We start from the raw sequence: 16,098 nt of genomic DNA on the forward strand, positions 1-16,098 counted from the left end.
TGCTGTTCTAATCACGGGTGTTAGTCAACATCTGACTTGATAAAGAACTGCTTTTCTACTAAAAGCTACTCAATATATTAAGTACAGTACTTTTCACTGCCATTACCAGAAATGCAATACTACATAAAAGTCATTATTAAAAAATGAAGAGTTACAAATTACTAGAACTATTCAAGGCACAGCTGAGCAAAAAATAAATGAAAAAATAAGTAACAAAAGGAAATGCATTAAAAACCAGAATTACTATTACCTTCAAATATAACAGCATAATATTCAATATCTTGCCAAAATAAAATATAATAGTTTATGAGTCATTTTATTTTATGTTGTTTAAAAAGATGATGAGTTTGCCATTAATTATTTAGAAGGCCAGCTTCCTAATGGCAGATCCTTCTTCAACTAAAGAGAAATAAGAGTCACCTCTTAAAAATTTATGTTATATGGAGTCTGAGATGTATTAGGCCTTTGTCATCTTACCATGAACACTTCCTAATGTAATATCCCCAGCAGCAGAAGACAGAAATGATGATTCTGTATAAAGATACTTGGCTTCCAGCAAACCATCTTCAGTAGATATATTAACTGTACTTCCCTGCAGTTTATCTATGGTCACAGTCTATCAAAAGAAAAACTCAAAATCAGTTCATTATAAAACAAAGACTGGTAAAAAGTCAAAATGGTACCCTCAGATTTAAATGGGCAACTAGATAAAAAGATACTACCCAGTACACAATCACTTTATTTACGTTGATTCTCTAGCTCTAATTACAATATTGTGAGCAACAATGTATTCTCTGTGGAATGTGGAATAGACCCATTAAATTCCTTCACTTATTTAGATCTTTAATTTCTCTTAATGATGTTTTATATTTTCTTTGTAGAGTTCTTCAGCTTTTGTTAAATTTATTCCTATTTGGTATTTTCTAAGTGTTATTATAAATCTTTTTTTAAACTTCATTTTATCCTAATTGGCTTTTGTATGTGATCTTAAATCCAACAACTTCACTAAACTCACTAATTCTAATAATTTTCCTGATTTTTAAGAAAATTTTTCTACATGCATATTTACATTATCTGCAAGTGATAGTTTCTTTACTTCCTTTCCAATCCTTATATTAATGCATTTTTCCTGCTCTTTCCTGCCTAATTATCTGGCTCAGGTCTCCAACTCAACAGTGAACAAAAGCAAGGAGATAGCAAGCATCCTAAACTGATGTCTCTTCTCAGAGGGAAAACTTACAATATAGCGTCATCATTGAGTAAGATGTTTGCTCTAGATATCCTTTGGATCCTTTGTATCAGATTCCAACTATTTCAAATTTGTTTAAATTATAAATAGGCTTTTAATTTTAGCACATATTTTATCTGATTTTATTGTACTATCATGATTTTCTCATGTCATCTGTTAATTAGTGAATACACTATCAATTCTACAGTTTTTCCAGTTTACATCTAATAACAAAGTAGCTTTCTATTAAACAAAATGAAAAGAATTTTGTATCTATCCCTAAGCTTCCCTAACAAAATTTAGTATGAATTTATGTTTCAAATATCGAACACAATATAAAATGAAGATATCCAGTAATAATTTCTAATCATCTCTATCAAAGTTCAAACAAATGTTTTATAAGCGTCAAGTGAGTATTAATTATGTCTGAGTGTTAATTACTTTTATGTTGACATAGAAACAGAATCACCAGGAAGGCATGCTACAATTTTGCCTGGCATCAAATTCAAGTATTACAATGGGGTGTTTAAAGAAAGATCGATTTTCAACACATCATCACCACACTAGTGTCATCCACTCCTAATACGTTTTTCAAAAACTGATAAAAAATGAAAATATTATATAAGAAGAATTGAGTTTCAAGAATACTAAAATTTGTAAGTACAAAAAAGAGAAAGAAAAGCACTCAGAGGTTCCACCAGGAAGCAAATTAGAATTACTTCACCCTCTGGATTTGAGATATATAACTTCCTTTTTTAACTTTCAGTAAGTATATAATATGCACCTGATTGCTTCTTATCTACAGTTTCTTTTAAGCTAATTATAGATTCATAGGAATTTTCACTTTAAATCTAGTTTCAATAAATCAGTCAAAAAAAGATATTTTACCTACAATTCATTCAAATTTGCGAGAATATAGATATTTCACATTCCTCAGTGTTATAGCATAGGTGTAAAATTCCTGAAAAAATCTGTCCTTTACCTACAAAGTTTCTTCATGAAAAGCTGCTTTATGCATGGCTTCAAACTCTCCAAGTATTTCCATAAAGCAAACAAGGAGGAACACTCTAGCTTTTTATAGATGGTGAGGCTGGTTTAGGCAATAACAAAAGATAAATACTGAAAGAATATTTGAAACTTAATTAAATTAGCAAAGGAGCACTTTTGATTAGACTCTCCCCACAACCAAATAAAGCCTTTATGAGACTCCTTATGAGTATTTGGAAATGCTCAAGGATTTACTTTGTTCATTAAACTCTAAATATTTTATTTTGTAGAAAACTAGAAAAATATCCTCCCCTGCTGTACCAAAGCAAATGAAAGCATGTGAAAGTACCACACCTTCCCCACTACAATAATATAGTTATTTTAACCAATCATTCCACAAAATTAACTTCAAAGAAATTCAAAATTCACTGAGGGCCACATATGATGCACTATATCAGATACAAACTAGAACAATTAAAGATAGGACACCATAGTTTATAGCAAAATGTTGAGGTTCTGATTTATAGTTATTTAATGCTAAGGGAACAAACAGACTCTTTGGATTAAACTGTATGGCTTGCTTATTAACAGAAGCAGCTGTTTAAAGAAAGAACAAAAAAGTAGATCCAACATTATCCATAATGTTAAGAAAACTGTGATAATTTATATTTCAAAATTACATCTATATTCTTAATAGTAGGCAAAATCACAGAAAGCAACAAAAGTTAATTTATATTGCTATAAATTAATTTTCTTTTCCATACAAGAAGGAAAGTTTTTCATAAGTTTAGTTATTGTAAATCAACATATATAATAAAAATCAAACTTTACGAAAGTACTGTGGCTTTGTAGCTCAGACTAAGAAAGGTCAAGTGAGACCGTGTCATGAATTCATCCAACCATCAGAGGGAATGTATTTCTAGTTTCTCAGTACCAAACTTAGGATACTAAAATTAATGATACTATTTAGAAATAGACACTCCATTTATTTTTTTTTTTTAATTTTTTTTTTTCAACGTTTATTTATTTTTGGGACAGAGAGAGACACAGCATGAACGGGGGAGGGGCAGAGAGAGAGGGAGACACAGAATTGGAAACAGGCTCCAGGCTCTGAGCCATCAGCCCAGAGCCTGACGCGGGGCTCGAATTCACGGACCGCGAGATCGTGACCTGGCTGAAGTCGGACGCTTAACCGACTGCGCCACCCAGACGCCCCTAAATAGACACTCCATTTAAAACAACATATTAAAAATACTGTTAAGTGTTTACAGTACTCATTTTATTCTCACAATCTTGTGAATAGGAAAAACATATAATACCATCTCTATTTTATGAATAATGGAACGAGACTCCGTAAAGTTAACTGGTAGATCTAGGACTAGTCATCTTTCCTGTGTTTTCACTTACCTTTACCATCATCATTATAGTAAATACCATATTAGAGATAACTATGTGCCAGACATTGTTTTAAGTACTTTATCTATATTAACTGATTTAATCCTCATTATAACCCTCTGAGTTAAGTCCATTACTATTATTCCATTTTTCAGAAAACCAAGACACAGAGGTTAAGTAACTTGTCTGAAGTTACAGAGCTTAGTAAGTCGCTGAGCCTGGAATTAAACCCAAGTAGTCTGGTTCTCAATTCTGTTCTATTAACCAATTCACTATGCTGCCTTTCAAATATCTATAGCACATCTCTGTGAAAGTTATATATTAAGAGTAAATATATAAGCATTTATTTTATATAAAAACCCATAAACTTAGAAATATACTTTAAATATGAACACTATACACAATATAAAGAAAATATCTACATTAACACAACACAAAACTCAATCAGGCAAGAAACAAAATAGTATAATACAAAGTAGGAATAAATGAATATTTAATAAACCATGAAAGTTGGAACAAATAAATAACTAATGAGTGGGAACAGCAGCTAATAATTAAGAAATGATTTTAATTTTTCTTTGATACCTTTATTTGAATATCAATATGTAATATTCTGGTAACTTAAATCATTTCAATTCACATAAGCCATCATTTAAAGGACAGATTTAAAGGAGCTGCAAAGTTGGTACAATTTCGCTTTTGCACTTCCAAGCCCACAGCAATCCAAGGGGTGAAACTAAATGCCATCTCAAAAAAGCTGCCACGTAAGGCCAGGCAGTATCTTTCAATACTTTCCTAGTTTAATTTAAAGGATAAATTCAAATGTTTGGGTTTAAACAATGTCCTGAAGGTTCTAAGACACAGGTGATGGAAAATAAAAGTGATAGTAGAAACAGTTACTGTTAAAATCTACATTGTTTAATTATGCCAACAATAATTTACCTACAAGATATATTTATAACTTGTCCTCACCAATTATCTCAGAAAAAAGCTGAGTAGAGAATTTAAATTTACAAAGAAAGATTCTCGCAAATTGTGTAAGTGTAAAATAAAAGGTGACCAAGATCTTTCTCAAAGATTTAAAACATTATCCATAATGTTAAGAAAACTGTGATAATTTATATTTCAAAATTACATCTATATTCTTAATAGTAGGCAAAATCACAGAAAGCAACAAAAGTTAACTTAAAAATACAAGCTATTTTAGAACAACCAAAAAATCCCTATAGGTAATAAAAGCTTTTGGAGAACAGTAATGCTATCTAATGGTGCCATCTTGTGGAAAATGCTGAAGAAAGTTGTTTTGAAATTCAACCTTTACTAGTCTAAAGGAAAAGTAAACAGGTCTTAGAAAAATGCTCAAATAAATCTAACACAAAAAAAAATTAATCCTGATCATGGCAGTATAACTTAATGATCGATTTTTTTTTTTTAATTTTTTTTCAACGTTTTTTATTTATTTTTGGGACAGAGAGAGACAGAGCATGAACGGGGGAGGGGCAGAGAGAGAGGGAGACACAGAATCGGAAACAGGCTCCAGGCTCTGAGCCATCAGCCCAGAGCCCGACGCGGGGCTCGAACTCACAGAGCGCGAGATCGTGACCTGGCTGAAGTCGGGCGCTTAACCGACTGCGCCACCCAGGCGCCCCTTAATGATCGATTTTAATCCATGTTCATAAACATCCCTTTAGAACTTGGATTAAACATTTATTATTTAAAGATGTTATAGATTCCAAATAAAGAACTAAAGAACTGTCAAAAGTATTAAGTCACAAGCTAAAATTTAAGTTGTATAATACTTGATCAGTTAAATTTCAAATTTTAATTTACTAATGAACTAAAATGCATTCAAAAGAGGGAATGTTATGCCACGAAGTTTGTAGAACCTACCTACAAGTTGTGTGAGCCAATTGGATACAAAACTGTAATTGCTAAAAAAAAAAAAGTTTCAATCTTACACTTTTATCTGATGCATGAATATTTATATTTCCATAAACTGTTCCCAGACAGATCACTTTGCCTCCTTTTGTTTGAACATGTAATTTTTGACTCTGAAAGACAAATACAAAAATATAGAGGAGAAAATAAATTTGATTGAGACTCATAAAAACATTTCCAACATTTTATACATTTCTTCTTAAATAATAATAAAGCAGAAAAAGGAACCAGGAATAAAACAGAAATGCACTGTTTGGAATAATAACATCAACTAGGAAAGAGAGTCAACTGCTATTAAAGGGGTTAAATAAGTCATCTGTTCTCATTAGAGAATAAGAAGAGATATTTGCGTGTTCCAGTAACTTCACTGAAGAAGCATTTGGGAATATAAGATCACCATAACTGGCTAACTAAACATAAATGATGAAGAAGATGATAATAATTACTGTTATTGTTCATCATTATTAATACTTATTTTTAATAACAATAGTTATCACTACTTGGCATTTTCTTTGTACCAAATACAATGTTAACTACTTTATATGATCTATGATTTTAATCTTCACAACTCAGAAATAAGTGTTATATTTTTTCCCATTTACAGAGGAAGAAATCCAAGAATCAGAAAGGTACAGGACAGTTAGAAAACAACAAAATATAAATTAACAGAATCAAGCTCTGTATGATTTCAAAACCCACACTCTATGGCTGGAGTCTTTTGAAGAAGGATATAGTCACACTTAGGGCAACAGCCTAAGTTGCCCATGATAAGGCAACAGAAGAATTGAAGGACTTGCCTAGAATGGTAGTTCTCAACTAAACATGATTTTGTCCCCCAGAGAACATTTGACAATGTCCAGAGATACTTTTCATTGTCATAATGTGTGCTATTTGCATTTAGTAGGTAGAGGCCAGGGATGCTTCTAAACATGCTACAGGGCACAGTTCAGCCCATGATAACAGGAAATTATCTGGCCTAAAATATCAATAGTGCCAAAGTTGAGAAACCATTTTTTGTTTTATGCCACAATGGCAGGAGGAAGAAAAGTGACAAAAAAGATATCTTAGTATTATCAAATGAATCAAAAGATAAATGCCAAAAGAAAAAAAGAGAGAGAAATGCAAAGAAACTGACAGCAGCATAGTAGCTTCTGATTTAAAAAAAATTAAATCTGCAGACTCTTAATTGTGATTATTTTGAGTATCTTTATACTTGAACAGTGCCTACAGAAGTCACCATCAATTTTTTTAATGGTAATATACTTTTTATTAAGTTATGAATTTTAATTCCAGTATAGTTAACATATAGTGTTATATTAGTTCCAGATGTATAGTATAGTAATTCAACAATTCAGTGCTCATCATGGTAAGTGTAATCCCTATCATCTATTTCCTCTATCCCCCACTGACCTCCCTTCTGGTAACCATCAGTTTGTTCTCTATAGTTAAGAGTCTATTTCTTTCTTTGTCTCCCTCTCTCTGCTTTTTTGTTTTGTTTTCCTCGGCTTATTTGTTTTGTTTCTTAAATTCCACATATGAGTGCAGTCATATGGTATTTGTCTTTTCTCTGACTTACTTTGCAGCGTAACACCCTCTAAGTCCATCCATGTTATCACAAATTGCAGGATCTCGCTCTTTTTTATGTCTGAGTAATATTCCTGTATGTGCATGCGTGTGTGAGCATGTACATGTGTGTATATGTACACACACACCACATCTTATTTATTCATGCATGTACTGATGGACACTTGGGTTGCTTCCATATCTTGGCTATTGTAAATAATGTTGCAATCTTTCTAAATTAGTGTTTTTGTCTTCTTTGGGTAAATACCCAGTAATGCAATTACTGTATCATATGATATTTCTATTTTTAATTTTTCAAGGAACCTCCATACTGTTTTTTACAGTGGTGCACCAATGTACATTCCCAAGCACATGAGGGCTTCATTTTTTCCACATCCTCACCACTTGTTATTTCTTATCTTTTTTGATACTAGCCATTCTGACTAGTGTGAGGTGATACCTCATTATGGTTTTGATTTGCATTTCCCTGATAATTAGTGATGTTGAGCACCTTTCCGTTTATCTGTTGGCTATCTATGTGTTTTATTTGGAAAAATGTCTATTCAGGTCTACTGCCCATTTTTCCAATGGATTTTCTGGTTTTTAGGTGTTAAGTTGTGCTAAGTTCTCTGTATATTTTGGATATTAACCCCTTATCATATATATCATCACAAATATCTTCTCCCATTCACTAGAACGGTAACAAGGGTGAGAAGCAACCTCCTGAACTTCCTGTCCTGGACAAAACCAAGTTTCTTGTGTCTGATCATGTCAACGTGGGTGAGCCCATCAAGATAATTAGAAGGTGCTTACAGCTGAACACTAATCAAGTCTTCTTCCTGTTAGTGAATGGACACAGCACAGTGAGTGTGTCCACACCGATTTCTCAAGTATATGAAAGTGACAAGGACAAAAATGGATTCCTTTATATGGTATATGCCTCTTAGGAGACATTTAGAATGAGATTGTCTGTATAAGACTAGAAAAATATGTCTGTTCTAGAATTTTTTAAACCTTTATCAAGGGGGAAAAAAAGGGATGTTACCAACTGAGATTGGTCAGTTCATCCAATCACAGATAATCAAACAGTAGTGTTCCTGCATAGGAATTTTAGGAAGTTATTTTCTTACTGCAAGCCAGAAAAACTGAGCTCCAAATGAGCATATTCAGCTTTGGAAAACTGCATTATTTAACCTAGGCTGTTTTGTTTTCAAATTTAGAAGTTCAAAAACAAAATACTTTGCATTCTAAAAAAAATATTTTGTTCATAATTTTCTTTGCTGTGTAAAACTTTTTCATTTTGTAATTCTGAGTTTTTTGTTTTTGTTTTGTTTTTTGCTTTTGCTTCCCTTTCCTGAGGAGACATATCCATAAATATATTGCTAGGGCTGATGCCCAAGAGATTACTTCCTATGTTTCCTTCTAGGAGTTTTATGGTTTTAGGTCTCATATTTAGGTCTTTAATCCATTTTGAGTTTGTTTTTGTGTATGATGTAAGAAAGTAGTCCACTTTCATTCTTTTGCCAAGTAGTTGTCCAGTTTTCCCAGCACCATTTATTGAAAAAAAATGTTTTTTCTCCATTGCATATTCTTGTCTCCTTTGTCACCAATTAATTGCCTATATAGGTGTGGGTTTATTTCTGGGCTCACTACCCTGTTCCACTGATCTATGCATCTATTTTTGTGCCACTACCATACTGTTTTGATTACTATAGCTTTGTAGTGTATTTTGAAATCTGGGATTGTGACACCTCATTCTTCTTTCTCAAGACTGCTTTGGCTATTCAGGGTCTTTCATGGTTCCATACAAATCTTAGGATTATTTGATCTAGTTCTGTGACATGCTATTGGCATTTTGGCAGGGATTGGATTGAATCTGTGGATTGCTTGGGTAGTAAGGATACTTTAACAATATTAATTTTTCCAATCCGTGAGCATGGAATATCTTTCCATTTGTTTGTGTCATATAGCTTCTAATTTTGATTATGAAACTGAAAGTATACGATACTGAGTTTTCAGAAGACAATATTCTAAATGCACATTCTAAAACTCAAGCACTGATGAGTGAACAATATAAAAGAAACTATGAATATTCTCATCCAATTAGTCATTCAACATGAAGATTTCATTGTGTATCTTTTACAATAAGAACCCAAACCATATCATTTTGCTAAAAGGACATATGATAGGATTCTTTAATCTTTTATGACATTTGTACAATTAAATTTATTTGAAATGGTTCACATGTGAACAGATACTAAAGGAAGGTTGTGGGAGATGCAGGAGAGAAGCATCAAAGGAAAAGACTTCAAAAGGGAAGGGCTGGAGAAGGTGCAAGGCCTTAGGACATGTTTACACAGCTGAACACTGCTGAGGCTCACAAGGAACGCCTAGAGCCATTAACATTGTCAAAGGCCGGATCCTCCTTCACACCTGACCCTTCCTAGTGATATAGAAACCAGTTAACTCGAAATTCAACCTTGAAAAGCTAAACCATTAGATTGATTAACACACTTGCTTGGCTGACTTTATGCACATAGCCTTTAGCAATTATCCTAATAAAAAGAAGCTTCATTCTGGAGTCAGGGCCTCATTCTGACTAGAGTATGAGGACCTTCACTAACCGCACTTTGCAGACTCATCTTTTGCGACTCTGGAACAATTGGTGGAGTCGGCAGGATTCAGTGCAGCAAACAGTCTTGGACTACTTCGGTTTACAGTCACAGGGGACCAAAGCGGAGCGGTAGGACAGGTAAGTCCCCGCTTTGGGATAGTGAAGTATGGGAAACTCCCAGTCTCAGGATTATGAAGCTTACTCTAACATACTTCGTACTTTATTGCGAAGTTCAGGAGTAAAAGTGAAAAGGGGAACTTTTGATGAGCTCTGGTACTTGGTTAAAAAACACTGCTATTGGTTTAATCCTTCTGGAAAAAATCTTTTAAACCTTAAACAATGGAGATTAATTATGAAAACACTTACACATGCTCATCAAAATGGAGATATCATTTCTTTAAAAGTTTGGTCTTTTATGCTCTTTGAGATGGCTTTACAGCCTTTACAGTCTGACTCAGAACAAAATATAATTTCATCTAAATTAAAAACTCATCAAGAAGAAGGAGATGAATTGGATTTTACATCTGATAGTTTTGAGGATGAATCTTCTTCCAAAGGAATCAAAGCTATATAGCACCTGAGGAAAATACTTGACCAGAATGGCCTCCACCGCCACCCACAAGTGATGATTAGAGCCAATTGTCTCTGGCTAGTCTACCTCAGGATAGAGATTTTAAGGAATATTCCCAAGCAGCTGCCAAAACTCCTTTTGTTTCGGGGAACTTTCCTGTCTTCTCTGGCCCAACATAGACTGCCTAATTCCACTAAAGGAAAACAAAAACAAACCAAACAAATAATACAAAACAAAACAAAAATCGGTATCTGCTCGTCTATCTGAGCTGACAGACTTTAGAACCATGTGAACTCTTTTCTTTGCCCTCTGCGCCTCTGTCTGCCTTCAGGAAGATGTATGCTGTCAAAAGTCAAAGAAAACACTTCCTTAAACTTTAAATTTCCTCACTGGTTCCACGGGAAAAAATTAACAATGATAAACTTTTAAGAAAACACAGATAAAATATTAAGATAGACATGTCTTTTAACTTTATTCTACCAAGGTTGAGATAAATGGAATTTTTAAAATATACTGGTGTAAGGTTAAAATTCTGCTTTTCTCTCTGTTCAAAAAACAGCTTTCTTTGACTGTTCTGCTCTTGATAAGACAATGTAAACAAAGGTTTTTTCTTTTCTCTTTGCCAAAAACACCAAAGCTTTAGGTTTCATCTTTATCAAGTCTTTGATTGCTTAGGTAAAACTTCTCAATGTTAAAGGAACTAAGTTTTGCTAACAACTATATAATGCTATACATTCAATGCCTTTAGGATCTTTTATTGACACGTTACTTAAATAAATAAAATTTTAAGATTTATAATAATTTACAATCCTATTTACGATATGCTTTATAATAACATCCTAAGGTTATAACAAACTTCCCAGGATTTAAATGGTAATAAAACATATTTAATATTTAAACTAGTTTATATTTGTTGGATTTGTCTTTCAAATTATCAACTTTAAATATAAAACTTTATTCTACTAAGGTTTATTAAAGGTCAAATAAACTCATGTTATCTCTGTTCCAATCTGTTAACAAAAGAATGACTTAAAGTAATGGTTAACTTTGTTTGCCTCATAGTTTTCATGGGTAATTGTTAAGATAGCTTTCAGAGTCTTTGGTAACCTAAAACATTTAAGTTTTGTTTGCATGATAAATTGAGATAAATTCATTGGATATCTAATGAGGTAAAAAGCTAAGACACTAATTACTAAATATGGGCCTTTAGAAAAAGGCACAATAGGCCTTATTTTTGAATGGAATAGTCTTACACTTAAAGGTATTCATATGCATCCTGGTGTTATTGACTATGATTATGAAAATGACATTCAAGTTATGATATCAGCCAATAACCCTTATACTATTCAACCAGGAGATAAAATTGCTCAATTACTTATTCTTCCTTACACAGAGGGCCACAGCAATCCTGTTATCAGAACTGGAGGTTTTGGCAATACTGGAAAACAATTATATTGGCAAACTTTTTTGAAAGATCCTTGTCCCAAAATACATCTTAAAATTAATAATAAATCTTTTATAGGATTAGTAGACACTGGAGCTGAGGTTACCATCGTATCTGAAAAGTTTTGGCCTTCATCTTGGCCTGTTAAGAACATACCTGTAATTTTTACAGGACTTGGCTTCTTGGAATAAAAAGAAGTCAACAGATTATGAGATGTGAAGGACCTGAGGATCAGATAGTAACTCTTAAACCCTATGTGGCTAACATTGCCATTAATCTGTGGGGTAGAGATTTACTTCAACAATGGGGTGCATATATTAATATCCCATCTATATCTACTCAAAATAAAAATATAATATGTGCCATGGGATATGACCCACTGAAGGGATTAGATAAAAATCAACAAGGCATTAAAACACCCCTCGATATTTTCCCAAACACAAAGCCACAAGGCTAGGATATCCAAATTTATCTTAGTGGCCACTTCCAAAGAACAAAAATATGCGCTGCCTTTAAATGGCTTAATGATGAGCCCATATGGATAGAGCAGTGGCCGCTTTCTCAAGAAAAACCGGCAGCTTTAAAATCTTTAGTTTCTGAACAATAAGAAGCGGGACATATTGAACCTTAAATTAGTCTCCAGAAATCTCTGGTTTTTGTCATAAAAAAGAAATCTGGAAAATGGAGAATGCTGACTGATCTCTGAGCCCTAAATAAAATCCTACAACCTATGGGGGTTCTACAGCCTGGCCTTCCGAGTACAACCTGCTGCTATCCCTCAAGATTGGAAAATTATAATTATTGATCTTAAGGATTGTTTTTTTCTCCATTCCCTTAAACCCTAAAGATTTGGAGAGATTTGCGTTCTCCGTTCCTGTAATTAATCATGAGGAGCCCATAAACAGATTTCAGTGAAAAGTTTTAACTCAAGGAATGTTAAATAGTCCTACTCTTTGTCAGCTTTTTGTTGCAGAACCTCTCCGATATTTATGATCTCAGTTTCCTCATGCTAAGATCATCCATTACATGGATGACATCCTTTTAGCTTTACCCTAACGACATGATTGACATGCACTCTTTTTAGCAGCTCAGGCAACCCTCTCAAAATATGGCCTCATTATTTCAGAAGACAAAATTCAATTTGAAGATCCCTTGTTCTATTTAGGTCAAAAATTAGTACAAAATTCAATAATGCCTCAAAATGTTCAAGTTCATAGAGATACCTTGCATACTTTGAATGATTTCCAGAAGTTATTAGGAGACATTAACTGGTTACGTCCTACTCTAGGTATACCTACTTATCAACTGACTCATCTTTTTGATGTACATAAAGGGGATTCCAATTTAAATAGCCCTAGAAAATTAACTCCGGAAGCATCCCAAGAATTACAATGGATCGAACAAAAAATTGCTTCCAGTCGGCTTACTCGAATTGACCCCTCACTACCTGCTTCCTTGTTAATTTTACCATCACCTCATTCTCCTACGGGAGTACTTTGGCAGGCTAATGGAATCACAGAATGGATATTTCTTTCCACCAAAGCCTTTAAAAAATTATCTACGTATTTAGACAAAATAGGAATGTTAGTTTTTAAGGGTTGGGAGAAACTTAAGGAAATAACAGCCCAAGACCCTGAGACAATTATAGTACCTCTCTGTCTCATGCACAAATATCCATGGCATATCGGCAATGCATTTCATGGCAACTTGGGAGTTGCAGATTATATAGGTCACATAGACAACCATTATCCTAAATCCAAATTAACTGAATTTATCAAAACCACCTCCTTTATCATGCCTCGAATTGTACAATCAGTACCTGTAAATGGACCTAATTATTTTATAGATGCCAACAAATCCAGTTATTCTGCATATTATGGTCCTACTTCTAAATATGTAAAATCCCCATATGCTTCAGTACAAAAGGCTGAACTCTACTCTTTGCCATATTTTTATTACTTAAGGATGTATCCTCCTCCATCAATATCTTAACAGATTCAGCCTATTCTAAACAAATGATTGAAAATTTGGAAACCATTAATATTTATTCAGATGGCTCAGAATGGTCTTATTTTTTTGAATACAATATTGTCTCCAACACCAATCCCATCCTATATACATTACTCACAAATGATCTCATTCTGGCCTCCCTGACCCCTTGACAGAAGGAAATGCTACAGCGGATTCCTTATTGGCAGCTCCTATTATTACAACACAAGATTTTCACAATCTGACTCATCTTAATGCTAAAGGCTTAAGTAAACACTTTTCTATTTTCCTTAAGCTAGAGAAATTATCACACACTGCCCCACTTGTGGGCCTAATGTCATTCCTCCATACTCTCAGGGGGTTAATCTCAGAGGTCAACAACCTAATGATTTATGACAAATGGATGTTACTTATGTTCTGCAATTTGGTCGCCTTGCATATGTACGTGTATCAGTAGATACATATTCTGGTTTTGTATGGACTACACCTTTGTCAGGAGGAAAAACGGCCTGTGTTATTCAGCACCTTTTAGAAGCATTTGCCACAATGGGACTCCCCCAGAATCTTAAAACTGACAATGGCCCCGCTTATACTTCTCACACTTTTCTTATATGTTGCCAAAAATGGGGGATTTATCATACTACAGGCATTCCTTTACAATCTACAAGATCAAGCTATTATTGAACATACTAATCATACATTAAAAACCATGTCACAAAAACAAAAACTTGGGGATATGACCTTGAATCCAAAGAATCAATTAATGAAAGCATTATTTACACTTAATTTTTTGGATTTAAGAGGTGAACAAAAGCTCACTGCAGCTGAAAAACATCACACAGTCTCTAATAGCAGACCCTTTTTACAACCAATACTTTGGGAAAATGATAATAACCAATGGTGCCCTGGGTATGTTAAATTGTGAGGTCGAGGATTTGCTCTTATATCCACAGATGACGGGGCTATCTGGCTCCCAGCCCGGCAATTGAAACCACGATATGAACAGATGGGTGAATAGAAAAAGAGTTGACAATTTTCGACCACTGACCTGGAGCAAGAGATTACAAAAACAAAACAAAACAAAGCCAAACCTCCGACATGGGGTCAGATGAAGAAGATGACTCTAGAAGCAGAACAGATCCTCCAAAAAACAGGAACACCTAAGCCTCTACTACTCTGTTCATTGCCGTGATGTTGGTTCTTACCCTAATCGTGAGCACTAAAGAGAATCACACATATTGGGCTTATATTCTAAATCCACCTCTTAATAGATTAATTACATGGGATGATCCCTCTTTCCCAGTTTATGTAAATCATTCAGTCTGGTTGCTTGGACCTTATGATAATAGAGGCCCATTTAAACCAGAAGAAGAAGGAAAATAATCCCTGAATATTCTGTAGGTGCAGATGGGCCACCTATATGCTTTGGAACAGGTGAACACTGTGTTACAGTTCGTTCACAGGCATGGATAACAAAAATACCCAATGGGACTAATGTCTCTATATTGTACTTATTACAGGGAGTCTCCATGAGAAGTCAAAGAATTACATAGGATCACCCTCCTAAATTGCCTCGATGTCAATTAAGAAAGATTATAAATCCTGAGGAATGGGTTAATTGGGAGCTCTGTAGAGGAGAGATTAATAGAGTTCTTCTTAATACTTCCAAAGGAAGCATCATGAATTGGGCCTCTGTAGGCTCTGTTTGGACCAAATACTCCAAAAGAGAGCTCCGATGGCATCAATATCAAGACGACATCATTTCAGATGTAACATCTGAACCCACTATATGGCATGAAGGAGGGATGGCTCCCCCCAGCCCACATTTACCTGATGGGCCAGTTCATTCAGAACTTTGGAAAATTGGTACTAGATTATTAGGCATGGCCACTTGGAAAGGCCACTTAATGAATATTTCAAATAAATTCTCCATCCTTTTTAGATTAAATGAGACTCATAAAATCCAAGCATGTGTCAGACTTCCTTCTCTGTTTATATTAGGCATGCCTCATTGGGACCCTGATAACAATCTTCTTACTTGCCATAATTGTTCTTTTGATACTTGTCTTAATTTTACTATTTCTTTTAACCAGGAAAAACAAAGCTTATATAACCTTAAGGCACATAATGGGGTTTGGATGCCTGTAATCATGGATCAGCTTTGGCAACACTCCCCTGAAATGTTACTCATAGATGAAATATTGAAACATGTCTTACACCACAGCCTACGGTTTGTAGCTTTACTGGTAACTGCTGTACTTGGGATTATAGCTATTACAGCTACAGCAGCAACAGCCGGTTTTGTGCTACATCAGACTGTACAAACCACCCACTTTGTACAAAACTGACATCAAGATTCAGAAAGGCTG

The 16,098-nt window shown here is 34.2% G+C and overlaps 1 protein-coding gene across 1 annotated transcript in view; it reads right to left on the reverse strand.

Annotated features, from left to right (window-relative positions):
• Window positions 1-16,098, reverse strand: part of FAM185A (family with sequence similarity 185 member A) — a 76,480-nt gene that overhangs the window by 54,579 nt on the left and 5,803 nt on the right. The window contains exons 3-4 of the mRNA XM_047097171.1: window positions 5,569-5,661; window positions 478-616 (exon numbers count right to left, since the gene is read on the reverse strand). Of these exons, the coding sequence (XP_046953127.1) occupies window positions 478-616; window positions 5,569-5,661 (232 nt within the window). The remainder of the gene's footprint in view (window positions 1-477; window positions 617-5,568; window positions 5,662-16,098) is intronic.

The sequence above is a fragment of the Lynx rufus genome, unplaced genomic scaffold (assembly GCF_022079265.1).
Source record: "Lynx rufus isolate CCGP_SWC_20201006 ecotype Redwood Valley unplaced genomic scaffold, mLynRuf1.p SCAF_4, whole genome shotgun sequence".
Lineage (NCBI taxonomy): Eukaryota > Metazoa > Chordata > Mammalia > Carnivora > Felidae > Lynx > Lynx rufus.